The sequence below is a fragment of the Prionailurus viverrinus genome, chromosome A2 (genome assembly GCF_022837055.1).
Source record: "Prionailurus viverrinus isolate Anna chromosome A2, UM_Priviv_1.0, whole genome shotgun sequence".
Classification (NCBI taxonomy): Eukaryota; Metazoa; Chordata; class Mammalia; order Carnivora; family Felidae; genus Prionailurus; species Prionailurus viverrinus.
Window position 1 is genome coordinate 61,240,696 of NC_062562.1, and position 27,848 is coordinate 61,268,543.

The 27,848-nt window shown below is 50.9% G+C and overlaps 2 protein-coding genes across 3 annotated transcripts; both read right to left on the minus strand.

Moving 5' to 3' along the window:
- Nucleotides 1-1,963: 1,963 nt before the first annotated feature.
- On the minus strand, nucleotides 1,964-11,918 carry LOC125160663 (histone H2A.V). Of its 2 annotated transcripts, XM_047849830.1 has the most exons (5): nucleotides 11,782-11,918; nucleotides 7,413-7,490; nucleotides 5,090-5,203; nucleotides 2,924-3,053; nucleotides 1,964-2,293 (listed from the first exon to the last, which is right to left on the minus strand). In XM_047849830.1, the coding sequence occupies exons 1-5, from the start codon at nucleotides 11,782-11,784 to the stop codon at nucleotides 2,232-2,234; spliced, it is 387 nt and encodes a 128-aa protein (XP_047705786.1). In that variant the 5' UTR covers nucleotides 11,785-11,918; the 3' UTR covers nucleotides 1,964-2,231. The 2 variants fall into 2 exon arrangements, with proteins under 2 accessions (XP_047705786.1, XP_047705787.1); XM_047849831.1 differs by lacking the exon at nucleotides 5,090-5,203.
- A 7,277-nt stretch (nucleotides 11,919-19,195) lies between these two features.
- On the minus strand, nucleotides 19,196-27,590 carry PURB (purine rich element binding protein B). The gene has a single exon (XM_047849375.1). The coding sequence runs from the start codon at nucleotides 27,544-27,546 to the stop codon at nucleotides 26,632-26,634; it is 915 nt and encodes a 304-aa protein (XP_047705331.1). The 5' UTR covers nucleotides 27,547-27,590; the 3' UTR covers nucleotides 19,196-26,631.
- Nucleotides 27,591-27,848: the final 258 nt, after the last annotated feature.

Sequence of the window (27,848 nt, forward strand, 5' to 3'; positions counted from 1 at the left end):
GGGGAAAGACATCTCAAATACCAGCAGGATGCATTCAGTAAAACTGAGAAAATTCCACAAACAACCCCGTTTCTTTAAAAATTGTAAGGAAAAGGGAGGAGAAACCCATGGATTAAAAAGAAACAAGGTGGGGGGAGGCACCTGCAGGACTCGGTTGAGCGTCCGACTTCGGCTCAGGTCATGATCTCGCAGTTTGTGGGTTCGAGCCCCGCATTGGGCTCTGCACTGACAGCTCGGAGCCTGGAGCCTGCTTCGGATTTTGTGTCTCCCTCTCTGCCCTCCCCCGCTCATGCTGTCTCAAAAATGAATATAAACATTTAAAAAAAAAAATAGAAAAGAAACAAGAGGGATCAACAAAATCTAGGATATAGAACAAGCTAGGGCACCTGGCCGGCTCAGTCGGTAGAGCATGCAACTCGTTCTTGGGGTTGTGAGTTCGAGCCCCATGCTGGCTGCAGAGATTATTAAACAAAGAAAAAAAAAAGGGGCACCCGGGTGGCTCACTTGGTTCAGTGTCCAACTTTGGCTCAGGTCACGATCTCACAGTTTGTGAGTTTGAGCCCCATGTTGGCTCTGTGCTGCTGACAGCTTGGAGCCTGTTTCGGATCCTGTCTCCCTCTCTCAAAAATAAAAAAAAGATCCAGAACACGTCTGGATCTTGATTCAAACCAATCATAAACAAATTGATAGGAAAGTGTGAACACCAAATAGGTCAGATATTATAAAATGCTGTCAGGGCACCTGGGTGGCTCAGTTGGTTGGTTAAGTGTCTGACTTCAGCTCAGGTCGTGATCTCACAGTTTGTAAGTTTGCGCCCCACGTCAGGCTCTTCACGGACAGCTTGTAACCTGCTTGGGTTCTGTCTCCCTCTTTCTCTGTGTCCCTCCCCCGCCAAATAAAGTTTAAAAAAAATCTTAAAAAATAAAACATTAAATGCTGTTTTAAGATTGCGATTATGCCCCATCTTTAGAGACTCACACTTAAGTATAGATATAAGGCAGGAAGTCATGCCTGAAACAGGATTCAAACCAACCCACCAGGGAGCCGACAGGTGAAACAACACTGACCACAGGACGGTTGTTGGAAGGTGGAGGGTAAGTACACGGGGGTTCATTATACTCTTCTCTTTATTCTGTATTTTTGAAAATTTCCATAATAAAATAAGTTTTCTTAAAATGAGAGCTTTGTTTTGATAGAGCTAGATTATAAAACATTGAAAGATCTTTTTTTAATGAAGACTTCCAAGCGGAAAAAGAGAGTTTGTGACGGACTATTAGTTGGTACATTAAACCTTACAAGTTACTTAAAAGCTGACAAAGTAAAATATTTTTTAAAATAGGGCACCAATTGCTGGATGTTACTATGTCAACAGAAGACCACTAAAAGCTGGAGGTTTAAGTAAAAGCAGAAAACTTATAGACTGAACTTTGATCCAGGTAAGAGTGTGGGCTCCAGAGTTCGCCGAATCGAGGCCTGTCTCCCAGCCCTGTGAGTCCTACCTACTAAATGTCTTCCAGCAAGTAACTTCTGGGCACCTCGGTTTCTGCATCTTTAAAAGTGGAGGGCAGTAAAGTCTGGATCACTAAGGCACTCAGTTCAGGGCCTGCCATGGTAAGTGCTCAGTGGACGAGTCCACTACCCTAGGTCATCAATCCTAAACGCATGCGTTTTCCTATTCTGGCATCTCTGGATCGGGGAGCGTCCCACAGCTGATGGCACCCCACGGTTTACTTGGCTGTTTTTCCTTCTTTTGGGGTATGTAACACGACGGTTTGTACCGCAAGTGGATGGCACCTACTATATGGTAGCACACAGTGATATGGTATCAATCCTGGTAAATCTAGATTCCCAATTTGTTCTCAGATTATCCTGAATATAGAGTAACCGATTTGAAATCTAAAAAATTTCAAAGTATGAGCAAAATATTTCCAACACGTCACGAACAGAACAGTTTTGAGACCAATTCTTTTTGTAAAAAATGGTTTATCAATTCCGTTTTTGTATAAAACACAACGGGAGAAACCTAGCCAATCACCACACAAGCGCTGCCGCGTGGAAAGGTACTTTATCAAACTTTGAGCCTAAGAACGTACAAATGTCTCTTATCGTGTCTACAGTAATTGTCTAAGCTTTTCCATCTGCCTCTTTTAAAAACCCCCCATGTCCCCATTATTTCTTCTGTCCCGGTTACAGTACAATGACGGGAGGAAGGGGCTGGTTAAAACAATGCTCTACGCGGTTTTCTGTTGTCCCTTCTTTCCGATCAGAGACTTGTGGATGTGCGGGATCACACCTGGAAGGGAACGGAAACATATGAACGACTCTCCACGGGCGCTCTCTCCACTTCGGGGCCTCCCCGGAGAGCAACTCCCCAGACATGAAGTCTGCTGATGGCCTTCTTCACACACCCACCCACGCCAAGGCCTCCCTCTCTTGAGGTCTGGGAACCCCCCTTAAACTACATAAAACACCGCTTTTATGGACTTTGGGGAAGAGGAAGCATAGCTTTCAAGAGCTTCTCCGAAGGTGACCCGGAAGGGATTCAGGTGTTCATCTCACCTTCACCGACCCTGACTCACTCAATCACCTCAGCCCTGACTTTCAAGGGCATCACACAGAGCAGGTTCTCAGGATTACCTTTAAGACACCGCTACAAGGGTATGGGAAATATTTAAAACCCCAGGTTTTAAGAATCATTTATGAGATTTAGACAAGGAATGTGCCAAACTAAAGCAGTGCTGTATCTGGCCATAGCATTTATTGGGATCAGAATATAAAGGAGCCTTTACTGTAACGTAACAGACTCAACACTCCTGGAGTCCTGGAATCCTGGAGTCGAGGTCTGTATGAGTTCTAGGGTCACTGATCGAATGATGTCAGAACGGCCAACAGCCACGTGGGCGGGAGTGGGGATCCTACGTACCACCCCCGGCGATGGTTGCCTTGATGAGGGAGTCCAACTCTTCATCGCCGCGGATTGCGAGCTGCAGGTGGCGCGGGGTGATCCGCTTTACCTTGAGGTCCTTGGAGGCGTTACCCGCCAGCTCCAGCACCTGCAAAGCACCGTGAGACGGTGCATCAGAGGCTCAAGCGCGTGAGGCTCAGCGCAGACCTGCAGTTATAGCTACACAGACCTGTACAGTATCTGCACAGAAGACACGCAATGCATATGAGCCGGTAATGCGGGTTTCTTTTTCACATTTCTGATGCTTTCATAGGAATCTTGTTACTTCGCTACGGTCTCTTATATTCATTTTCTGCAGGAGAGCTAGACCCCTGAGCAAGAACCCACTTCTCCAGAAAGAAGGGCAAGGGATAACACTATTTCCCTAGCCAAGATTCCAAATGCGAACATCGAGGAAAATCGTGATTTCAGTATGGCCCCGTAGTCTATTTTTGTCCAGCCCTTAATGGACGGAACTTATTTCTTAGTACTTGTAGAAAAGTTTAAAAAATAATTTCTTGGGGTGCCTGGGTGGCTCAGTCGGTTAAGCGTCCGACTTCGGCTCAGGTCATGATCTCGCGGTTCGTGAGTTCGAGCCCCGCGTCGGGCTCTGTGCTGACGGCTCAGAGCCTGGAGCCTGTTTCGGATTCTGTGTCTCCCTCTCTCTCTCTGCCCCTCCCCCGTTCATGCTCTGTCTCTCTCGGTCTCAAAAATAAATAAACGTTAAAAAAAAAATTTTTTTTTAATAATTTCTTATTCAGAGTTTTTAACATCACTGGGTCCTCTAATCTAGAGGCAATATACTAGAAGCCCTTTATTCTAGAATGGGAATTTTCAACTAAAACAATTCCAAAGTCCCAGCTGGCCATAAAAACTGCATTTCTAATTTGTTTTGTTTTGCCTCTACAGACTATACTGGCATTATAAAACCTTTGATGGAAGTCCTACCAAAAAAAAAACTCCACAGAGCCTCGCTTAAACAGAGCGGTGGGAAGTCCCCGTGTATGTCAGAAGCAGCGGGGACCCCTGCTTCTTCCTCCCAAGACTCTGACCCATCTGGGCACCAGTATCTTTTGGAAGCTCCAAGTGACCCTAGTGTGAAGCTACTGACTTTAGATTTCAGTATTTTCTTTGCATTCTACTATGACTAACACCCCAAACACAAATACCTGAAAATATGTTGACTGCTTACATAAATGCTCATGGTCTAATCTTAACCTAAAAACTTGTACTCAAAGTTCCCGGGAATAAAGAAAATGGGAGTCTGGATGAGACCTGGAACATTCTGAGTCAGAAGAATATGCCTCCACGTGATGAATGAAACGTGTACCTTCCTGAAAAGTCTGCCGCTCACCAAACACAAACTGGTGTAAGGCTGAAGGAGAAGGTGGGGTGGGGGGAGGCCCCGTGTCCCTGTCTCAGGACCTAACACCGTAGAAACCGCCTGGAGTGCAGGGACCAGATGAAGTTAATGAGATGACGGCATTAACAATTCACACACACACCCCAAACTCCCACCTTTCAGTCTGGGTCCCCACCACACGATCGCGGGGAAGAACTTCCCTGTGTTTCTAACCGCCTGACCTGCTTGCTACTCATCCTGCCCTGACTGGGGCGGATAGTGCAGGGATGGGGGGCGGTCGCAGTCTTCAGGGGGTTCTCCTTACAAGGGGCTGGTCCATCACCCAGGTGTTAAGAATTTCACCCAATCAGCCCATCTTCCTGCAATGTCACACTGGCCAAGACTACGCAGTCTTGGCAGGCAGTCTACGCAGGCAACCACGCAGAGAAGAGGGTTCGTCTGCTCTTCCACCAGATTCCACCATCAGAATGGATGTGTAATGTACATCACCCTGGCAAACTCTGCCCCCCCCACCCCATCTTCACGAAGAGATCATGATTTCAGTTCACAAACCTCCCACTGAGGGTTCATTTCCTTAGTAGCGGAGTACCGCAGGCACCAGACACCCATCACCTCCCGCAGACGTGGGGCTACGGACCCTGCCTTAACTCAGCATGAGCGCATCAAGGTCCTTCCCACATGGGGCTGGGTGCGACCGGGCTGGGTGCCGAGGAGGCGCCCCCTCCCCCGTGGGCTCTGCCACTCTGCACCCGGCGCACCTGCCGGGACCGCGCACGACTGACCTCGGCCGTGAGGTACTCCAGGATCGCAGCGCTGTACACCGCGGCCGTGGCGCCGACCCTCCCGTGGCTTGTGGTGCGGGTCTTCAAGTGTCTGTGGATGCGGCCCACGGGAAACTGAAAGACAGAGCATCCGCGGCCTTACCAGCGCGCTACCGAGCGAGACCAAAGGCAGAGCGGACCGTGAACTCGCACGGATCAGAGAAGTCAGACCCACTTAACAAGGAACGGTTGCTAGCACCTGTGTGTCGCAGTAAGGGCCTAGAGGTCCCACCTCTGCCCTCCCGAGGAGAGACCCGGTGGGGGGGGGGGGGGGGGTCTGAGGAACTAGCTTCTGAAGACGGGCAGCCGGCACAGCACAGCCCAAGGAGGGGCCAGGTGTGTGCTGGTGCCAGACTTGACCCTTGACCCCTCCGCGGCAGCCTCGCAGCCCGGGGGTGGGGGTGGGAGTAGGGGGGGTGGGGTGGCCAGCTCCCCGCTCCCTCCCTGCGGCTGACAGCTATGCTAACTCTCCTGGGGACTCTCCGAGGACAGAACTTTCTCCAATGTGTCCTCAGGCATGTCGCCCCCATGGCCCCCTTCTCACGCACTTTCTGTGACCCTTTGCCACGCCAGCACCACAACAGCTCAACCCCCACCCCCAAGCCTTCCCCCCTGCACCTGTCCTCTGAGCCTCACAGCAACCAACCCCACTCCAGCCCGTTCCCCGCTCTCCTTTCCAAAGGCAAAACTTAAAAGCAAATCCTGGACACCTACCTGTCCTGTCACCTTTATTTTTTTTCAATTTTTTTGTAATGTTTATTTTTGAGAGAGAGAGAGAGAGACAGAGCACAAGTGGGGGAGGGGCAGAGAGAGAGGGAGACAGAATCCGAAGCAGGCTCCAGGCTGTCAGCACAGAGCCTCATGCGGGGCTCAAACTCGCAAACTGCGAGATCATGACCTGAGCTGAAATCAGATGCTCAACCGATTGAGCCACCCAGGCACCCCAAGTCCTGTCACCTGTTCTATTCTAACCCAACCTTGGCTTTTGCCATTGCTCTTAAAGATAGGTGGTGGCACTTTAACTGCCAAATCCAGTAGCCATTTCTAGATCCAATCCTCAAGGACTCGAGCCTCTCTGTGCCCTCGGGCCGGTCCCCAGCCTTCCCAGGACTCCCAGGCTGCATGTGGGGTCCGCCCAAGGCCCCCCGTTCCCCTCTCGTCCTCTGTGACCAGACTCACTGGGGCACGAGCTCCCAAATTTACACATGTGATCTCAACTTTGTAATTCTTTTCATCACTCCTCTTGGAAAGGGGACTCAAATCTACAACTTGGAGACATTTTCCTGACAATGTTTTGGTGGAACTTCAAATGACTCACCTTCAACTTCTCTCCTGACGCGTTCTTGCTACAACATAAACTCCTCTGATGCTGTGCTTCTAAGCCGTATAGAACCCCCGTGCCTCCCTGTCCATTCTCGGGAGGCACATGTGCCTTCTATTCCTCCTGCTGCACGGGGTTTAGGTGTGCCTACCTCAGTCCTAAAGCGCGGCACAGCCTCCGTCACCTGCCCTCATCACCTGCCCTCTCGCGGACAAGGGTCACTGTCGGTCACTGACGCCCCTGCCCCCGGCAATGCTCAGGGAGAGTCCAGCTAGTCACCCTCTAGGGGGACTTCCCTCCCCCTACCCTTGGTGCCCCTGACTCACGTCACTCTCCCGCTCCACAAAGTTCAGTGGCTCCCCGCCACCGCCAAGAAGAAAACCCAAACCTTACAGTCTGGCCTGCAAACCGTCCTGTTTCAAAGTCTCCTCCTCTAGGTAGAATCGGTTCTCACTCATTCAGAAACATTGGAGTTTGTGGATCAAAGTTGCAACAACTCAAATGCGTGAAGTTTGAAAGTATTTAGTGTTTCAAGCGTATCACTCTGGCTCAAACTGAAGGAAGCTCAAGGGGAGACATCCAGGGGACGGGTGCACTGCCCGGTCCTCCCCCAAGCTCTGTGTCTGCCTCAGGGTGAACACACATGGCGTGGACCGTCCCCGGAAGACAAATCACGGCATACTTACTTTCATGGGGGCCAATTTATAACAAAAACAGGAACATAATTATAATCTAGAAATAACAGATTTTAAGAGCTCATTTAACACTGCTTCATAACTTGTTCTCATTTGGAAGAATCCAAATTAAAAGACTGTTGCATTGGGATTTTAATTTTTGACCACTCACTCTCATTAAAAGGTCAGCGGTACAAGTATAATTTTGCAAGTAATGAAACATTTATGGGTCCTAAATTACAACAATGAAGAAAATAACCCAGTCGTGAATTATGACGGCATCAATTACCTGGAGCCCAGCTCTCTGCGAGCGAGACACTGCCTTAGCCTTGGCCTTCCCGCTGTCCTTTCCGGCTTTCCCTCCAGCCTAAGTGAAAGAGAAAAGAAAAAAAAAAAAAAAACACCTCCAGATGAAGACTTGAAAATGCTATTTCAAAAACATTTGGGAAATAATTTTCTCCACTTTTACTTCAGGTAGTTAAAAAATATACATTTGTAAGTGATCCCTTTCTTCAATTTCAAATACACATGTGTTATATCATTATTTACTAACTTATGTAAATATGATGTCAAACCTTAAATTCTTATTTAAATTGAGTTTTCTATAAGTTTGCCTATTTTTCTTGAATTTCACACCGACGAATCTTCATCAAGTAAACATAACTTTCATGCTGGAAATATTTCATAACGTAGTGATTTTTAAAAATGTTAACATATCGGGGAGCCCGGGTAAGCTCAGTCGGTTAAGCTTCTGACTTCAGTTCAGGTCCTGATCTCATGGTTCGTGAGTTCGAGCCCCATGGCGGGCTCTCTGCTGTCAGTGTGGAGCCTGCTTGGGATCCTGTCCCTCTTTCCTTCCCTCTCCCACCACACTTTCTCTCTCTCAAAAATAAATAAGCATTAAAAAAACTGTAGAAACTTAAGAAAAAAAAAAAAAGTTAGCTCTTTTGGGAGAGAAAAAAGCACCTTAGAAGAAACCCAAAAATTAAACGCAGAATTAACATCAGGCCCACCAACTGCACTTTGGGGTCTCTACACAAAGAACTGAAACCGGCAGAGGACTCAATGCAGCAACACACAGGCAAGTCCACAACAGCCTCAGGACAGAAAGGGCTCCAGGGCCTACTGAGGAACTAATGATCAACAAAAGGGGGTGTACACACACCATGGAACAGCATTCGGCTATATAAAGGAAATTGTGGTACGCCCTATGCCAGATAAACTGAAGATGTGATGCTAAGTGAAATAAACCAGTCCCAAAAGGACACATGTTGTAGGATTCCTCTTATATGAGGTACCTAGTCAAAAATCAGAAGTGGGGGGGCAGCTGGGGGGCTCAGTCGTTAAGCAGCGACTTCGGCCCAGGTTATGATCTCCCAGCTGGGGAGTTGCAGCCCCACATCGGGCTCTGTCTGTGCTGACAACTCAGAGCCTGGAACCTGCTTTGAATTCTGTGTCCCTCTCTCACTTTGCCCTTTTCCCGCTCATGCTCTGTCTCACTCTCTCAAGAATAGACAAACATTAAAAAATTTAAAAAAAAAAATCAGAGGGGGAGAAAGTACAATGGTAGTTGCAGGAGACTGGAGACAGGGTTGGAATGGAGAGTTACTCACTTTGAGAAGAAGTTTTAGAGGTGACTGGCAGTGATGGCTGCATAACAGTGTTAAATGTCCTTAACATCAGTAATTGCACATTAAAGATGGCTAAAATGGCAAGTTTAAGTATGTATATTTTAAAAAAAGAACCACTTACACTAAAAGGGTTAAACAAATCCTACTATCAATAGTAAAAAACAAAACAAAAAAAAAAAAAAAACAAAAAAAAACCTCAGGCACCTGAGTGGGTCAGTCAGTTGAGGGAGCAACTTTTTTTTCTCTTAATTTTTAAAAATATGTTTATTTTTGAGAGGGAGTACGTAAGCAAGGGATGGGCAGGGGGAAGGGGCCAACTCTTGATTTCAGCTCCCAGGGTCATGGGATCAAGCCCCAAGTGGGGGGCTCTGCTCTGAGCATGAAGCTTACTTGGGTCTCTATCTCTCTCTCTCTCCCCCTCCCTCAACTGTACTCACTCTGTCTCAAATAACTAATTAAATAGGAGCACCTGGGTGACTCAGTCAATTAAACGTCCTGCTCTTGATTTTTGGCTCAGGTCATGATCTCAGTTTGTGAGACTGAGCCTCATGCTGGGCTCTGCACTGACCATGCAGAGCCCGCTTAGGATTCTCTCTGCCCTTCCCCCCCCCCCCCACCTCGTGTGTGTGTGTGTGTGTGTGTGTGTGTGTGTGTGTGTGTGTGTGTGTTAGTATTCTCCCATATTGATAGATAGATAGATAGATAAATACTTGGCTGGTTGAGGTTTAAAACAAGAAAAACAAAAAGTAATCCTGCCAGGACTTGCCTACGGTTTTGCTCACAGCTTGTTTTTCCCACATTGCAATTCTCTTTTATTCCTGAATAAAATCATTTTTTGTTGGTAAGGTCAATCAATGAATGAAAAGTAAACCAAACCTGCTGGATGCCTGGGTGGTTCGGCTGGACATCCAACTTTTGATTTTGGCTCATGGTTCATGGGTTCAAGCCCCATGAACCTGTGCTGAGCACGGAGCCTGCCTGGGATTCTCTCTCTCTCCAAATAAATAAATAAACATTAAAAAAAAAAAATACTCAACGGGCGCCTGGGTGGCTTAGTCAGTTAAGCGTCTGACTTCCGCTCAGGTCATGATCTCGGGGTTTGTGGGTTCAAGCCCCACGTTGGACACTGTGCTGACGGCTCAGAGCCTGGAGCCTGCTTTGGATTCTGTGTCTCCCTCTCTCTCTGCCCCTCCTCCACACACACTGTCTCTCAAAAATAAAAATAAAACGTTAAAAAAAATAAAAAATTAAAAAAATAAACATTAAAAATTCTTTCACATAAAAAAAGGAAAATATCATGCAGCCATTTCAACAAATGAGACAAAGATATGTGTCATAAACACCCACAAAACTCTTAAGTGGAAAAGGCAAAGTATGTACCAGTGCAGGGAGCTTTTCCTTACATAAACATGGGGTCTTCTATGCAGAGTATGTGTGCACACAGATTTCCAGAAGAACACACAATATGTTAGAAAAGCTATTTGCCTCTGGCGGGGGGGCAGGGGAATACCAAGAATCTGACTTGAGAGAGAAACTACTGTTTTCTTTGGACTGTTTAATTTTACCATTTAAGTCTATTATGGCTTCCCTGTTTAAAAAAAAAAAAAACTGGTTTACAAGACGGGCAAACTGTTCAAGGATCTACATTTTCGAAGCAGAGGATAAGCAATGAAATGGCATATCCCCTTTATAATGTTTTTCTTAAAATTTTTAAGCTAAAAAAAAATCAACTACACATAGTCCCCCCCAACTGCACGCCTCAGGGGATTTAATGTTTATTTCCCGGAACGACATAAAAAAAAAAAAAAAAAAATACAGGTCTTGGCACGTATTAGAAGCAGGAAAAAAGTTTAAGAACAAATTCCTATGTTTTTCACATTTAGCACTTTAGCAGGAGACAGTGATTTAAGTTTAACAGAGGGGACTGAGAAGCTCTAGGTTTCTACAGGATGCCTTGTATGTTTTAATAATTTCTGATCACACCGATATACGATAAAAAGGTTTTTGTAGAATTTTTTGATTTCTGAATTTGGCTTACATAACACATTCCCACTTCTTCCTCAAGTACAGAAATTGTTTCAGCTCTATCTGTCCCGGAATAAAACGTAAAAACCTTTCAACAGGCGCAAGAATCTAAAATCACAATCACTGTGCCTCCAGGGCCGAATCAGGAAATAAGAACTAGTTACCAATCCAAAGCCACCAAACCGCAAAAGCCCGAATTGACTCTTCATAGGCAACTTCAGCCTGTGTCCAATCCATCCTGTTTACTGTCTGATTTGATTTTTAAGGAGGTAGGCGTGAAATCACGGTTTTAAGACAACAGACGTCATGACTCTGCCAGGTGTGGGGGTCGCGGTCACCTTCCGGACGCCAGCCACCAAGTTGCCCGGCGCTCCGCCCGGGTCAGCTCGCACTCGAGAAGCCAGCGGACGATTCGGCCCCGAATTGGGCACGTCCACCCCCGCAGCTGCCGCGGGTCCGCATCCCGGGGGCGGAGGGGTCACCGGCCGGGGTCCGCATCCCGGAAAGGGAGGGGGCACATGTCGGGGGTCCGCGTCCCGGAGGCATAAGGGACACCTGTCGGGGGTCCGCGTCTCGGGGAGGAAGGGGCCCGGCCGGTGGTCCGCGTCCCGGGGGCCGAGGGAGCATCGGCTTGGGGTCCGCGCCCCGGAGAACGAGGGAGCGCCGGACGGGGGTCCCTCCCTGCCGGACACCGGGTCTCCTTCCAGCAGGGCACCTGCTCCCGGAGCCCCGACGTCAGCATCCCAACAACTAGCTGACAAGTCTCCGCCGCCGCTATTTTTAGATCCCGCGGCCAACCCGTAATTTTAGCGGCCTGGTGGAGGGACGCAGGTCTGAGGCACCGCGCCGGGGGACACGGGGAGCGCCCACCCACCCGGGACGCAGGCCGGCCGCAGGGCCCTCTCCCCGCGCTCCACGCCGGCGCCACAGCGGGCGAGGCGGCACCGCGCAGCCTCAACAGGTAGCGCCACTCGCCGCCGCCCGGCCGGTCGCTGCCCTCACCATGGTCTCGGCCGCTCCCGCCCTCGCTCCCGCCGAGCCGCCGCCGAGCCGCCGCCGAGCCGCCGCCCCACAGCACCGACCACCGCCGCCGCCGCCGCCGCCGCAGCCGCCGCCGGAGCCCGGACAATAACCGGGACCCGCTTCGCGCCGCCCCGACCAATCCCCGTTCTCTTTGCTAATTTGAACCCCGGCGGCCGCCCAATCGCACGCCCCCTTCTAGTCCGGCCCCGCCCCCGGCACACCTCCCTAACGGCTGTTTGTTTTTGCACACGGCCCACGGGGGCGGGGCCTCCAGCCCCGACAAGGACCGCCCTTCGTGCGAGCGGGGGCGGGGCCACGCGCCACTCTCCGCCTGTCTCCAAGGCTCGGGCCGGATGAATGGAGGGGCGGACCAATGAGGACGGACGGCTGGCAGAACTCAGCCAATGAGAACCTTGCCCGCGAGCAGGGGAGGCGGGTTGCCGGGAACGACAGCGGGGTTAGCCAATGTGTGGGGTGACTGGAGGTGGTGGCTGCTTTCCCGCGCGTTCTCTGCGGGGAGTAGTCTCTTAGTTGCGTTCTGGGCGGAAGTGGCGGTGGGCGTCGCCCGCGCGCTCGCCTTCTCGCGATCCTGTGGCTCTCAGGGGCGTCCAAGCGCCGAGACTAGGGGAATCGGTAGACCTTCTCAGGACGGGCCCTGCAGGGATGTTCCTGTCTTTTCCTTCTCCCGCGTCCCGCATCAGCCTTTGTCCCCTCGCCGCCCTCTCCGAAGCCGCAGGCGCCCTCTTCCCGGCGCTCCCGCCCGGGGTTCGTGCGTGCGCGCAGGGCAGGGACGTGGGGCAAGCGGAGGGGAGGGGGAGCGCCCGCACCGCCGGTCGGGACCCCACAGATTCCCGTGGGGGCTTCCTCATGAAGTCCGGGTGGTCCCGGTGCGGGCGGGGGTGGCGGAGAGGAGGGCACCCTGCAACCCCGAGTCTGGCTCCAGAGCAGGTTCCCGCCGCGCCCGGGCGCCCTCCCCGCGCCCCCGGGCCACCCCCAGCGCTCACCTGCAGACCCCGGTTCTCCCTGCGCCCTCGGTGACTCCCTTGCTCTCCGAGCTCAACTGAGATCTTGGCCCTTCCCCCACCCCCACCCCCAGCGCTCACCTGCAGACCCTGGCCTTCCAACACGCCGGGGGGAACGGGGGGAACGCAAACTCGCGCAGCTCTGAGCGCTGGCTCGGGCGGTGCGGCCCGTGGGGACGCCTGACCCCGAGCCCTCGCTCCCTGGCTGCGTGGTCCGCGCAGGGCACCGCGTATGCCCACGCCTGTGTGGTCATTAAATCTGCTCGCAAGAGTGCCCACCGCGCAGCGTTGGGGTGAGCGCTCATTCAGCAACCTAGGAGGAAGCGTCCTGTTCCTAGCACGGGGTCATGTCCGATACACGGTCACTTGGGTCACTTCTTTCCTTAACCGCCAGTTCATTCCGTCGCCCCTCGGCTCTCAAGTCCTTGATTCAGAGTGGAGGACAGTGCAGTTAGGGTGACAGACACTAGCGCTCATCACAAACAGTAGTGATCTGCCTCCCCATCTCTGCATCCTGTTTAGAGCTGGGAGAACTAGATGGAGATTGAGGCCCACAGACAGAAGAAAATCAGGTGGGAACTTTACCGCATTTGTAAAAAGAAAACCTGCCTATTACCAATTTTATAAAGGACGTGTGTCAGCGAATCAAGTCTGGTTTCCAGTGAACCAGGGCTGCAGAGCGGGTGGCATGGGCTCACAAAGACCAGCCTAACCAGGGAACTGTAGGAATTAGCATCTACAAGTGATAAACTACCACACATGTCGGGTTATTCAACCTGCAGGATTTAACCTGGTCAGATAACAGTATATGGTTCTCAAAGTGTCCCTACACAGCAGCATTGGGGTCCCCTGGAATTGTTGCAAGTGCAGGTTCTGATGCCCAACCCACACCCACTGAGTGGGAAACTGTGGGTGGGCCCATCAGGCCCCCCAGGGGATCTGTGTGCCCTACAATTTGAGAATAAGCTTCACGCATAGTCACAGAGGCACCTTTGTATCAGCAGCTGAGTGTTGACTGGTCGCTGCTCAGCAGTCTTCTAGGGAATTGTGCTTGGCCAGAGGGAACAGCATGGCCCAGGGATCAGTGCTGTGGGGGCAGCCAATCACCAGCCACCGGTGGGTGTGGGGTAATGGTGCCCGGCTCTTTTGCCTTACTCTGACTCGACTCTGAAGAGCCTTTCCATTTCAGAGTCTGCTGTGTGATTGACACCAACCCGCTTGAACTGCATTGCTGTTCAACATCGCCGTTCTATTTAATGCTGCTTTCTTCATTTTCTCATAGTAATGTCACCAGGAGCCACCCACAGTGAACCCCATGAAGGCAAATCCCCACGTCCAAGTCTGTTTCCTGGGACACCTGACTCCACACAATGGCTCTTCTTCGCAAAATTGTAATTTTTTGAGTCAACAATACATTTACACGGACAGGGTCCTCCTATACCAGACATCCATTTCCCCAACGTTGCCAGGGAAATGACCGTGTTTTAGCCTCTTGAGTAGAAAGCCTTCATGATTACATGATTACTACACAGATTCCAGGAGTTTTACCCCTGTGTTCAATCTTAAATTCACTTTAACATGGAGATACTCTCCAAAATATTATCAAGAAATCTTCTTTTGGCCACTCTTGGAAAGGACAGCCAAATTCTCCTGGGAAGGCCTGGGGTGTGGCCTTGGCGGGTGCTTGGCAAGGTCCACTGTGGGCTTACTGACCGTAAGAATGACTGTGCCCACAGCCCTGCTCTAGAATGTGCCCTCGATTCGATGTCAGGCCCTGGCCCTTGGCGGGTGGGTGAGAACAGCTTTTAGGGGAAGCAAGAGCTGGCTCCTGCCAAGTGTAGCCTCCAAAGGCTCACTGGCAGGTGCAGTGCAGAAACACAGCAGTGAGTTCCCCACAGACTTGTTTCATCCTGGGTCCCGTCCACAAGAGAACACCTGAGCTGCCAGAGGGTTTGGCAGAGTGAAGCACGTACATCCAAAGCAAGTTTGTAGCACCCCCACCCCCAAAAGGTGTGGTGTCAGCTGGGCAGACAAATGAGACCCCTCCTGCCCTGATGAGTCACTAGCCTGAGTGATATCCCCAGCTGGGTTTTCATAGCCAGGGAATAGCAGCTGCCGCACTAGAACATTCCACATTGCTGACAGCAGCTCTCCTGACCTTGGAGGACTGCCGTCTGCCTGTCTTCCTGAGAACCTAACGTGCGTTCTTCTTGCATTATTTATTCTTGAGGGTGGGGAGCCTGCCTTTGTATTCTGAACTGTGTGTGCATTCTAGGGACACAATGTATATATTCATCAAGGCTCGCTCTGAGCTCCAAGCCAAAGCTTAAAGGTAGGAAGCAACTACCTTTGCTTCCTGTTGTTATGGTCGGGGAAACACTGTATGTCACAGAATCAAACACAAACACAAACAAACAAACACACAAAAACAAAAACAAAAAATTTTCATGTTTCTAAACTGTACAAGAGTCTCATAACACGAAATCAAAATCGAAGGGCAACTAGATCCCCCAGGGTGAGCATTCCTTCATTTAATGACTTACTTGGAAAGGCAAGTTGTTTGCCTGAAAGGAAATATGAAATGGATCAGAAATGCAGCAATCTCTCCATTTATCAGAGTTCACGAAATAGAGACACTTTTCTCTCAACTTCAGAGGCTCAAAAGGTTTTGTTTTACCACCAGGGAGGATGCATTTGCCTGAGTCTGAATCAAGCCTAAAGTAATGAAACATTAGTTTTCAATTCCATTTCTGCATGGGGGCTGTTGGCTTGGTGGCACAACGTAATAATAACGTGTTAATTTAAATCCCAGTTAGTTGACATGTAGTGTAATAACGATTGCAGGAATAGAATGCAGTGATTCATCACTTACACACAACACCCAGTGCTCATCCCAACAGGTGCACCTCACCCATCTAGCCTATCCCCCCCACCTCCCCCCAGCAACAGTTCTCTGTATTTAAGAGTCTCTTACTGTTTGTGTCCCTATCTGTTTTTATCTTATTTTTCCTTCCCTTCCCCTATGTTCATCTGTTTTGTATCTCAAATTCCACATACCTAACATGGATTTTTTTTTTATCATTGAACACTTTTTTCAATATATACATAAATGTGGTAGGCACTTAACTGCTGAGATTTAAAAAAAATTAGGGCGCCTGGGAGGCTCAGTTGAGTGTCCAACGTCATGATCTCACGGTTCAGGAGTTGGAGCCCCGCATTGGGCTCTGTGCTGACAGCGCAAAGCCTGCTTGGGATTCTCTCCCTTGCTCTCTGCCCCTCCCCTGCTTGCATGTGCTCTCTCTCCCCCTCTCTCTCTCTTTCAAAATAAATAAACTTCAAAAAAGTTTTTAAATTATCAAGTTTTTTCAAAAGGTACTATATTCTTTAACAGTAGTGACCTTTAAGAAGTGGGTTTGGAGAAAGAGAGAACAATTTCATTTCTGTTTCTTTACAGTGATTCTCCACTGTTCACATGTGTCAAACAGAGTATGAATTAATGTTTATAATAAAACAAAGTGTAAGAAAGTGTAGAGGTTATAACCGCTAAAAAGATGCCCACAGATTAAGAGGCGCTTAGTAAATGGGCAAATGGCAGGGCAATTTTGAGGGTGGAACCGTCCAGGGGGGCTTCCTGGCAGTCTGGGGAGTAGGAAGGTAGGGAAGCCGGGAAAAGGCCCCAGTGGGGGCCAAGCCCTCTCCTACAACTTCAGTCCATCCTCCCCAGCTTCTGGCTTGTGGAGCAGCCCCGGGAATCCTGATGGACACCCAAGTAACAGACCACTGCCCTTTCTTAACTTGGCTATTTCTTAGTTTGACACCTAGGATGCAAAAACCATAAAATAGCATAAACGGGCTATTTTCAAGTCCACTAGCTCGTCTCACTGGGTTGGTAGGAAGTACCTGTCTGGCCCCAGTCCACTCCTGCAGTGTGACTCTGGGCCCATTTGTGTCCCCACCAGGGAAACCCGATTTTCACACAGGGTGCTGCAGATGCTCCCGGTTGAGTGGGGCTCAGCCTGATCCAAGACCACAGCATTTTATTTCTTGGCCACTGATACAAATGAACCAAATTGGCACCTTTCTTTTTTTAACTTTAGGGAAATATTTTAATTTTGTTCTGAGATACCATACCCTGAAGGCATTGGTGAGTGTGACCCGGCCCTTCTACGTCCGCCTGCCTTTCTGCAGGAGCCCTACGAAGTTCTGGAAGGCTCAGTGGAGCACGCGCGAGCTCCTGGCATGGGAGTGGGGCCGCAGCGAAGAGAACCGGTGTAGATGTGGACTCATTCCCGCCGCGGACTAGCCTAGAGGCTGTACCTGGGCCCGCTGAGGTGTACACCGATCACCGGCGAGGTCTACGCGAACTTTCCTCCTGCGTGGGGAATACGGCCTCCTGCGAGGAGTGAAGGCTGCTTTGGCTGATTTCTGGTTCCTAGCTGCGGAGACTGGGGCGCTCGGCCCCCAGGGGCGCCCCTCCATAGCCTCCGAAGCGGGAAGCGCGGGCGAGGAGCCTCGGCACCCGGTCCACCTGCCAGAGGCCCGGAGCAGGTGCGCTCGCGCCCTCCCGGAACCCAGGGCGCGAAGAGCGGCACGGGAGGACGGGCGGAGTGGGTTCCCAGTGGCTTCCCGCCTCTGCCGCCCCCGCTGGGCTCTGGGGACAGGCGCCTGGGGATCTGAGGTAGAGCGGTTGGTCCCCGAGGAGGGAGGTGCTCCTGCGCCCCCGCGCGGCCTCGCGGCCTGGCCTCCGGAGAGCGGGGCGCAGGACTTGGCTCCCCCACGTCTCCCGAAGCCCCCCAGTCTTCTGGCTGCCCGTCCGGGGGCGCCGCGGACCTTGTGCTCCGCAGCCGGTGCGCTAGCTTAGCGCGTGGGGCTCGCTGTCGGTCGAGCGCTAAGATTCCGGCTGCGGCCGCCAGGGGGCTTCTCTGGACACCAGACTGTCGCGGGGCCTCGAGTTTGTGTCCGATACTTGCCCAGGGCCACACTGTTAGTGTGTGACACAGGCAGGGACAGAAGCCAGCTCAGGGTTCCCGAAAAGCAGCTCGCGGGGCGGCCGCGGCACCTGCGCGCCCGCGGAGGCGCCCCCGAGGGGTCAGAGTGCGGCCTTGCACCTGCGGCAGCTCCTGGGAAGTGGCCTGGGACCCTGGGCAAAGGCGGGGACCCGGCCTCCCCGGGAAGGGCTGCGGACGCTGCGAGCGGGTGTGGGTGGAGCTGCGGGCAGTCGAGGCACAGGGTCACAGGGTAAAGCCAGTCTGGGACCTCCTCCGCCATCCTGGGTGTCTTTTGTTTTCCTGCAGCGGACATTCCCGGCCCTTCACCCACCTTCTCTCTGTGCCCCGCGATACCGCAGGCCACTGGTTCCCATCCCCGACTCAGGAGGGTCCCTTGGGGCACTTACAGAGGTAGAGCAAAGCTCACAGAACACCACGTGCGTGTCCCCGAGACTCTGATGCAGGGGTCCCGGGTGGTGCCTGGGCATCAGTGCTCTGCTCGCCCAGCGGTTCTGTGGCTCACGGGGCACCGCCAGGGACTCAAGTCCCAGGGACACTGTGTGGGTGGGTGCAGGGGCCATCTCGTGGCCAGGGCCTCTAACTCATCCGGACGAACCCGGGGCACTGGGGGATGACACGCCCTGCTAGTCCCTTGACCCCATCCCTCACATCCAACAAGACAGCCATCTGGGTCAAGACCACTTCCCCGCCACACTGGTGCTCACCCGCCTCACCTTGTCACCCGCTGGCCTTTTCTCGAGGCGCCGCTGCTGGCAGCGGGTGGGATGTGTACTTTTACTTTTGCTTGGACAAGAATCCAACTTCTAATACCATGGGTATCAGCTGACCCAGGCCTCCCAGATAAAAGCTCCTGGGGGGGGCCTCTGGTAAGTGTACAGGGGCTTCCTCAGACCAAAGGTTTAGGAAGCATGACTGGGATCTAGGGACTGAGCATTGGTCTTTTTCCTTTAAGGTGGGGTAAGGCTGCTCCCCGCCCCCCCTACCTTCAGCTACGATGGACAGTGAGGTACACCTGGGAGCGGCTTCTGGCCACCACTGGAAGGGACAGGGCCCAGCAGCCGGTGGACTGGGAATCTGGTGGGGAAGCAAGTAGTAGCCTGTCTGGAATATGAACCAAAGCGGAAACTAATCTGTAGCCTTGGCTTGCCACAGACTGCTGACCGAGGAGGGGGCCCCGCCGCCAACCCAGGGGCTCGGGCCTCCCCAGCCGCCTCCGGGATGCAAGCTGCACTGGCTTTTAGGTCATTTCGGGTGGCAACGCACCCGGTTCCAGACCCACTTACGAGCCCAAGGACGGTCAGTGGTCTTTCCCTCCCGGTCCCCACCTGATTCCTTAAATCAGACACCAGCACAAGACTGTCATTCACTTTTCTGCATACTTTATTTGTTACAAACATACAATTTTTAAATATAGACTGTAAAACTCCATTTGCAAAATCCACTATTGTAAGGAGTGCACACCAGCAGTAAGGATTCTTACATTTTTTTTTCTCTCTGCTTTTCTGTCAGTTTTGCTAGTTAGTGGTAAATACGGGACCCGCCTGTCACAGGCCTGCCGGAAGCTTCTGGCTGTGCTCTCGCTGCGCCTTTGTAGCAGCCCTGCTTGTCTGGAGACCGACTGGCACCGGAGTCGCCGGTCTCCAGGCAGTGAGCTCAGCAGCCCGTCTACACTCTGCTTTTGAACGGTTTCCAGGAAGTGTGATTTCTGAACCGCACTGCGCTCCACGGGTTTGTCAGAATCGCCCGTGCAGCTGTTTGTTAAAGTGCATTCTTCTTTTGAAAAATAAGAGGAATAATCTTTACTCTTTAACCAAGGTACTTAAAAAAATGAACTTTTTGGTCTCTCAGCAGATATTCCCAAATTGATCCTAACGCTACAGATTTTAGTGTTCTATTTACAAATATTTATAGGGTTACAGGTGGAGGGGACCTTATAAAATTAAAGGTGCGGCTTCTCTTGAAGCAGAAATCAGTTCTACAAATCCATACACAGGCACACACACTTGGTGCACAACGCACAAGCATGTGGGTATTTACACAGAGACCGGAGCCATCCCCCCAATAAAATACATAGATGTCCGTCTAGATCAGGGAAGCTCCGTCTCTTGCTGTCAAGATTTGGTTTTAACTCATTTCAACAGCTTCTGCAGATTCTCTACCGGTAGGACATCAGTCCCAACTTTGGAGTGGAGACTCGGGTCTAAGGAAGCCCCTGGTGATCATGACTGGCAGTGAAGGTGCCTACAGAACGGACAGTGTGTTACCTGGAGACCTATCAGAAGACAAATGGACTTCTAGAAGTGATCCTAGAAAAACACTTGCATGAAGGAGCAAAAGGAAGAGTAAATCCCCACTAACTCTTCAAACGCACCGATATTCTTAGTTATTACTCAAATATTGATAATCACTGAAAAACAACCAAATAGACTCACCTGCGACCACAACGTGTAAAATACAGACTCTACAAGTAAGCTCTGTACTGACTCAACTTCAGTTTTTGGACTTTTGCTGCACCTATTAATTTCTAGAAATCCAGAGAGTTTTGGGATGTGAAGACAGGTGGGCTGGGAGGAAAGGGTGCGTGCCCCACATCAGAGCTGTTTACAATGGAATTGTAACCAATCCCTGCAAGTGTGCTTAGTGATAGTCCTCTTTTTCAATTCTCTTGGGACCCTCCCTGCTGCTGTTATGTCCACTACTTGCCCTTCTGTTTCCAAACAGAGTTCTCTTGACCTCGCCTGATATTACAACACAGTGTGAGGCTGGGGATGGACAGCTGCCTATAGGAAACGAGGTCTAGTCTAACTCACTTTTCTTGAGTTAGCTGTTGAAGTTACTGAAGGCAGGAAAAAAAAGACAGGCTCGTGTCACCTACTCGTGCACAAGGAGCACGGATAGATCTACCACTCTCTCAGGATACGGTGGCCCCACAATTCATCACCCCTAAACACAGAACCAACCCTCCCCCTCATCCACATCAGCGGACATGTTACATGTAGGGAATGACATCTGCTCCTAGACTCAAACCTTCATGCTAATCACAAGTACAGTCAGACCCTTTCAAAAAACCATTTGTCAGAATCACTTCTGGGGGGGGGGGGGGGGGAGAAAAAATTTTTTTTTTTTTTTGCTTCAAATAAAGCTCTGCCCTCCTGTTATCAGAAGCCCCACCGAGCGGTGAAACTACCAATATGGTGTCTGCTGCCGTCTGAACCCAGCTTTCCCAGTCCAGTTGGAATGTCTAATCTGAGGAAGGAGGCAGATTTTCAAATGAAACCTAAGAGATGGGGGGTGAGCAAGGGTGATCACACTGATGGCATATTCCCTGTTTCATCAGGAAATACAGAATACATTCATAAAAGTCTTACTTGGATCAGGGAAACAGGTGTTAACTGGAAACCTCCAGAGTAGTAAGTCTTCACGGTACACGTGGATTGTTTTTTTTTGTTTTCCCCAAGTCCAATTTCCATACTGACAACTGGACCACAGTTAGCAAAATAACAGTAATGAAAACGTTTTAAGCCCAAGAGCTGGGAACAGTGACTTGAGTGAACTGAGATACAGGAAGGGAGCCCACCGTTCCCCGTTCCCGAGCTTGAGTTCTGGAAACTTCTGGGCACAGACTTGAAAATCAAGGAGTTTGCTTTTCTGGATTAACAACTGGGGACATGACGTATGTCTGGAATTTCACACAGGGCCCTGACATGCACGGTTTTAACTTTGTGTCTGTATTTTTCTTAAGGTAAATGTGGTTCTTTTTTTCTTTTCTTTTTTCTACAAAGGATCTCCCCAGCCCACCCACACGCCCACCATCCAGTTTACTGAAGGGGGATGGTAACTGTTTAGGAAGACAACTAGCTGATTTACAGTACTCTAAAAGCAACCCTGGAAACTGATCATCTCATTCACTTACTAGAACTTCAGTGCTGTTGTTGACAGGAAAAAAAAACAAAAAGTTACCTTAAGGCTTAAGGGAAAGTAACGTATTACCTCGTGAACGCAGCATTGTCTACTCTCCCGCGCATTGGAAGCTAGCAAAACGCATTCTGGATCAAGAATACAAACTTTCTAACATCAGCTAAGATTTTCACTCTTCTTACACAGAACAATATTCATAAGCAGATTATCTAAGGGAGCCTGAGAAACCATGACCCACATCACACAAAGATCCCATGTATCTCATTATCAAAAAGTGCTTTAGCTTTGAGAAATATGTCGGGGTTCCAATGGAAATATACAATGTAAATCATCGACACTTTCTCAAGTGAAGTACAAAGTGGAAAAGGAGCAAAACGGGTGAGGTCTTACTCTCTGAGCAGGCCTCGTGCATGGGACTCTTAGGGTGTATTAAATTAAAATTGTTTTAAGAGTTAACAGTGGGGTTTTCACACCACTATATATATTCTAAAACCTGAGATTGGACACCAAAGCAGTCAACTTTGTTACTTATCAGCGCAATTCTGATACTTCCTAAAAATAGAAGACAACTCAATTGAATTCATACCTCCAGGGTCAAAACCATGAACTTTCCCCAGTCAGAAAGGAGACGAACCGCAAGCGCATTCGCCACTAAGCGTGTTGCAGGCGGCCCCCTGGTAAAGGGACCACCTGCCCGCACGCAGAGTCACTTCTCCCCTTCCCTCTCACTGATCAAGGCCACGCTATTTGCAAATGAATATCTACTGAGAGATCAGTTGTGCATTGGACAAAGTACCGTCAACTGGGTTAAAAATGAAAACACAATTTACAGTGAAGAATACTCATGTGCACGGCTTACACACTCAAGCTTCTCCTCCAGCTCATCCACCTCAGAGCAAGGCAGACGCCAACGATTGGTTACCTTGCCACACCTTGCATGGGTCACTACCCTCCAGTAGAGCCAGTCAAGGTCACGCGTAACAAAGCGTCCTCGGCAACCACGGTGCCTGCAGTGTGCAGCCGTTTTCACACCACTCAATATGAGGGCATTATTATAACCAGCCTCTTTTGCCCACAACCCTGCATTTTCGGATAAGACAGGAGAATTGTTTTGTTTTGAGAAAACTGAAGCTCGCGTCTCTTAAAAGACCTGCGACTACCGCAGAACGACGGAGGGAACAGAGGCAGCGGGAGGCGACGGGCTGCCCGCACCCGAAGCTTCTCCATCGTTTTGCAGTAAAGTTATGGAAAGTGACTTGACAGGTGGCCGCGTGTGCGCCGCGGCCACAGTCCCTTATACCATCTACATGCCTCCCGCAGCAACATAGGGTGTCTGGGTTTTCCGTTTGGTTTCCACTTGGATTTGGGGTGCTGTGCCGATGGACATTGCGCCCTGGGCAGAGCGCATGCACGGGGGCCTTTCTGTGCTGCCGAGGATGGCCGTCCTGCTTGAACGACAGCAGGGACGATAGAAACCAAAAGGGAGTCGTAGGATCTCGTCATAGACTTTTGCTCTCTTGATCCTGTGCCTAAAATTTGACTTCTCGCGTTTCTAACAGCAGTAGTTTGAGAAACGATTTAGCAATTGTCTGAAAGGGGATTTTAGTTCCCTGCTTCTCAGAAACAGGACTATTTGGAACATGTGATTCGTTGGGATGTTTGCCAAAGTTAAAAAAAATGAGCCCTAAAAATCACTGTTCGTAGGAGACGACGAAACACAAGATAAAAAAAAGTGGGTGTCTCCCCATCTGTAAGGCCATGTGGTGGCCAGAATGAACCAAGATTTTCCTTAATGAGCACGGTTTATGAACGAGTTCCAAAACAGCCTTTTCGGACCCACCGCACATCAAAGGAACGGCCTCCGTGCTTCTAGGCTTTCTACTGCCCCAGATCAGTGAGCGGAATGAGGGTCGGTGAAACGCCACAGCTAATCAACGCCCTCCCTCCCGTAACCTTCCTGCAGGGAGGAGGGAGGCCCCGAGCCACCCCTGCAGGAGGAACCAACCTCTGAGATCGGCTAAGACTTAAAAACCCACCACTATGACATTTACCACTTAATCTTACATAGGCAGGTCAAAATTTTAATATAAATTACTTTTTCCAACACATAGCTTATGCATTCTTTGCTCCTGTTTTTGGAGGATTCTCAAATTGATATCTAAAGATTTACATATGATATATTACTGTTACATGGTCTAATGACTAAGAAAATTTCTCTGGTAACCAAAGCTGATGCCGTATATGGTAGTGCTCCTGGCATATAGTCTATATGCCTCAGACCACTTCCACATTCTTTCTATTCAGCTAATTATAGCTTAGTAGCCACTGGTGAAGGACTGCGAAGACCCTGTCGTTTCTACAGAATAGAAAGGCAAGGCTAGGACTGCAATTCAGCCGAACGAAAAGAAAAGAAAAGACAACCCGCCCCTTAGAAAGGAGAGGCGCTGCACCCTTGCAGAACTGAACTGGCTCACTGCAGCTGGGCGACGGGAACCCTCGCGGAAGTGAGCAGACGCGTCGGTCTGCATGGGAATCGTACATGGTTTGAAAAGGAAAAAGTCACAGCAATGAACTGAGAGCTGCAACCTTACTTTCCATTGCTGCCTTGAAGTCTGAAACCAAAACAGTTTCTGCAAACCTCATGCCAGCTTCTCGGCGCCCTTACCAAAACTATGCAGGGATTTGTTCTCCGCAGCAAAGAAATAAACACTCAAAACACATAGATAAATACAGCAGGACATTATTGAAAACAGCTGCCTTGTAGTACAAAATACAGTACAAGTATACGGATGTCATTAAAACATCAAAAATACTATTGCTCCCATACAATTTAGGAAACATTCTTTGCAACGGAGAAAGTTTTTTTTAAAAAAGGAAAAGCTTTAAAAAAAATCTGTTTAAAAAGTCTACTGTGGATGATGAGAGTAGAGAAATAGTCTGAAAAGGGCACCATTGTTTGTGGCTCTTCCACTTAAAAAAAAAAAAATCTAAGATCGACAGTATTCTGAATCAGTCTAATTTTTAAAAAAGCCTAATTTTATGTACAGTTCTGGCTCTCCCTCTCGGCCACAATGCGTGAAAACGACCTTTCTGTAGATCACTTATTTCCCAATAAATACAAAAAGATTGTATAGATTGAATAATACCAAAATAAGATAATAAAAAGGGTACGCAATAAATTAAAAGGCAGCTCAAATAAAGGGCAGGCATGCAGTTAAAAAAAAAAATACTAAGATCGTGGAGGTGGGGGTTACCTGCCTCCCGGTTGAGAAGGTGTCGCACAGGAAGACCTACAAACTTTGGAAAGAACGTTAGCTCCCGTTCAATTCAAAGTCACCTAGGTCTGTGACACTTCTAGAAATACCTTTTGATGGGGTGGGATTAACTTGATTAGTAAAAATCATTTTTACTGAAAATCCATTTAAAATATAGAAGAGGCGATCCTTGAAAACCCCAACTTTTATTCTTGGAAAACAGCTGGGTCAACTGGCCAAGGGCCAGTTTGTGGAAATTTCAAGATGGTATAAAAATGCTTCCAGGACATAGCGTTTTCACGTTCTTCATCCCCATGCAGATGGATTTCAGCTTCCGAAGGGCACACGGCTCGAATCACTCATCCATCATTTGCCAACTTTGATTGTGAGGTACTGAAACAATGGATCAAGTTCTTACAAATCTACTTTAAAAGAATAGATGATGCTGGAATTCTGGACCTGAGGATCTTTAGTGTTTGAGCAAATCCACAGATTCAACTGAAGGTAGATGAAGACTTCAGTTTTGGTTATCCCCAACTTTCCCGGGAGGACGTACATTCCATTAAAGCTCAGGCTCGTAGCCACACGGTTCCTTTTGCAGGGATCTTCAAGTTTTACGGTTTAAAATCCAGCCAACCAGTGGCCCAAACAGCCGAAGTAGCCATAATTCGCTGGCCTCGCGTGGTGCAGCCACGGGCACCTGGCTCTCATTCACCCCTAAACCATCTCTGGGTAAGGACCTCGGTGTCTGCAGACCTGGAGTGGACTAAAGTGAGTGGCAGCCCATCCACTCCGTCCTCCTTGTGCTTGATGCCAGATTTCTTCCTGCGTCTGCCTCAGCAATCCCCAGTGTAAAACTGCTCTGATCTTTGGAGAAATTCTGCCAACTTTTAAAATCCTTTAGTAACAGATTCTAGTTGAAGGACTGACGTCTGACTCCATCTGCATCCAGAAAAACAATTCCGCAAAGAGACAGCCACTGGTCCAGGTTCCACGCAAAGCCATTTTAGACAGAACCCAAAGGGTTTCTACGTTCCCTGGTGGCTTCCTGATTTGCTCTTTTGCCCTGTCCATGATTATTTGGAGCCGCGTTCCTTTGCGTGAAACCTGTACTCTCAGAATCGGATAAAGATAAAGGCCTCTCCCTTCTCAAGAATTCCATGAAGACCCAGATCCAATATGCTGATTTCAGTGAATGTGAAGGGATCCACACCATGACAGTGAGGTCTGGAGAGATGGTCAGGCCAGGACACCCAGGCATGACACCAATTCAGCTGTCATCAACGGCCTGGGCATGTGAAGCTCTGACCCCTCCAGGGCTACCCTGGTAAGTTCAGAAACCTCAGCTGGAAACAACAGAAGCTGAAACGATTTTGCTCAGGTTGTCCTCTTTTTGCAGATTGCTGTCAGCTCCTTGGAACTTTGCTGCTTTTAATTGTTCGCGACTGTTCTTTTGTGGTTATTTCTCTTAATTAACTGTATTATTTTTCATTGTGTGTTCTCCCGATGGGGCCCCCCCTGGCTCCGCCTGCACTGGCTCCCTGGGGATGAGCGGGAAAGGGGCTCTCCGGCCAAGGGGACGGTGGTGGGGCGGGGGGGCCCATCGCGGAGGAAGCGCGCTTCGCGTCAGTCCTCGTCCACCTCCTCGCCCTCGGACTCGTCCCCGCCGCGTCGCTCGTACAGCTTGTCCCGCTGCCGCTCCTGGATCTCCTTCATCTCGTCCGCATACCGGCAAAAGGCGCCCCCGAACTTGCCCCAAGCCTTGAAGGGGACGGTGATGGCGTTGCGGTAGGACGGCTTCACCTCGCTCACACGCAGGAACACGCCGTACTTGTTGCAGCCCACGTCGAAGAAGAAGCGCTTGGAGTCCACCGTGATGGAGGTGCCCTCCGGGAGCTCGCCGTACAGGCCGCCGCCCGGACCCCCCGCGCCGCCGCCCGCGCCGCCCGCCAGCTCGTCGTCGTCGCCGCCGTAGTCGTCGATGAGCTTGGCCAGCGCGTCCCGGAACTCGATGAGGCCCTGCGCGGGCAGCGCGATGGTCTGGCCGCTCTGCAGGCCGCCAGGCCCGGGGCCGCCGCCGCCGCCGCGGTTGACCGTCTGGCGGATGCGCAGGAAGCGGCCGCGCTGGTTCTCCTTGAGGTCCAGGTAGTACTTGCGGTTCTCGCGCACCAGGAACTCGCTCTTGAGCGCGCGCCGCGGTCCGCCGCCCTCCTCGGCGCCCGCCGCCGCCGCCGCCACCTGCTCGGGGCTGCTGGGGCCCAGCTGCGCGTAGTGCTCGATGAAGTCGCCCAGGTAGTCGCGGAACTCGGCGGCCACCGCCATAGACAGCGTGAGGCGGCTCTTGGAGCCTCCCGCGCCCACCTCGGCGATCTTGAGGAAGCGGCCCTTGGCGTTCTGCTTCACGTCCAAGTAGAAGCGCTTGTTCTGGATGTCCAGCCGCTTTGAGGCCAGCTCCTGCGTCTCCTGCTCGCCGCCACGGGCCGCAGGCTGGAAGCCGCCGGGCCCGCCGCCGCGTTCGCTGCCGCTGTCGCCGTCCGCCATCTTCTCGGCCGCCGCCGCCGCCGCGCCTCGGCCGCCGCCGCCGCCCGCCGCGCTCGCGCCCGCCCTCCGCCCTGCGGCTCGCTCTCCCGGGCCCCCAGCCTCGCCCGCCGGCCGCTCACGCGCTCCCGCCGCTCATCGCCGGCCGCCGCCGCCGCCCCCCATCGCCCCGCGCTCCGCCCAGCCACTTCCGCCCGGCTCCCGCCAGCTTCCGGCGCGCGCCCCCTGACGCCACCCGCCCCCGCCCACACGTCCTCGCGGCCGGAAGTGCCGCGCCCGCAGCGGCGGGGCGCGAGGCAGTGACG

Coding starts and splice junctions, on each gene's coding strand:
- LOC125160663 (XM_047849830.1), bottom strand. Junction 5,204..7,412: donor CGCAGAGAGCTGGGCTCCAG/GTAATTGATGCC, acceptor TCTGTCTTTCAG/TTTCCCGTGGGCCGCATCCA. Junction 3,054..5,089: donor TGGAGTACCTCACGGCCGAG/GTCAGTCGTGCG, acceptor GGTGCTTTGCAG/GTGCTGGAGCTGGCGGGTAA.
- PURB (XM_047849375.1), bottom strand. CDS start 27,546: ATGGCGGACGGCGACAGCGGCAGCGAACGCGGCGGCGGGCCCGGCGGC.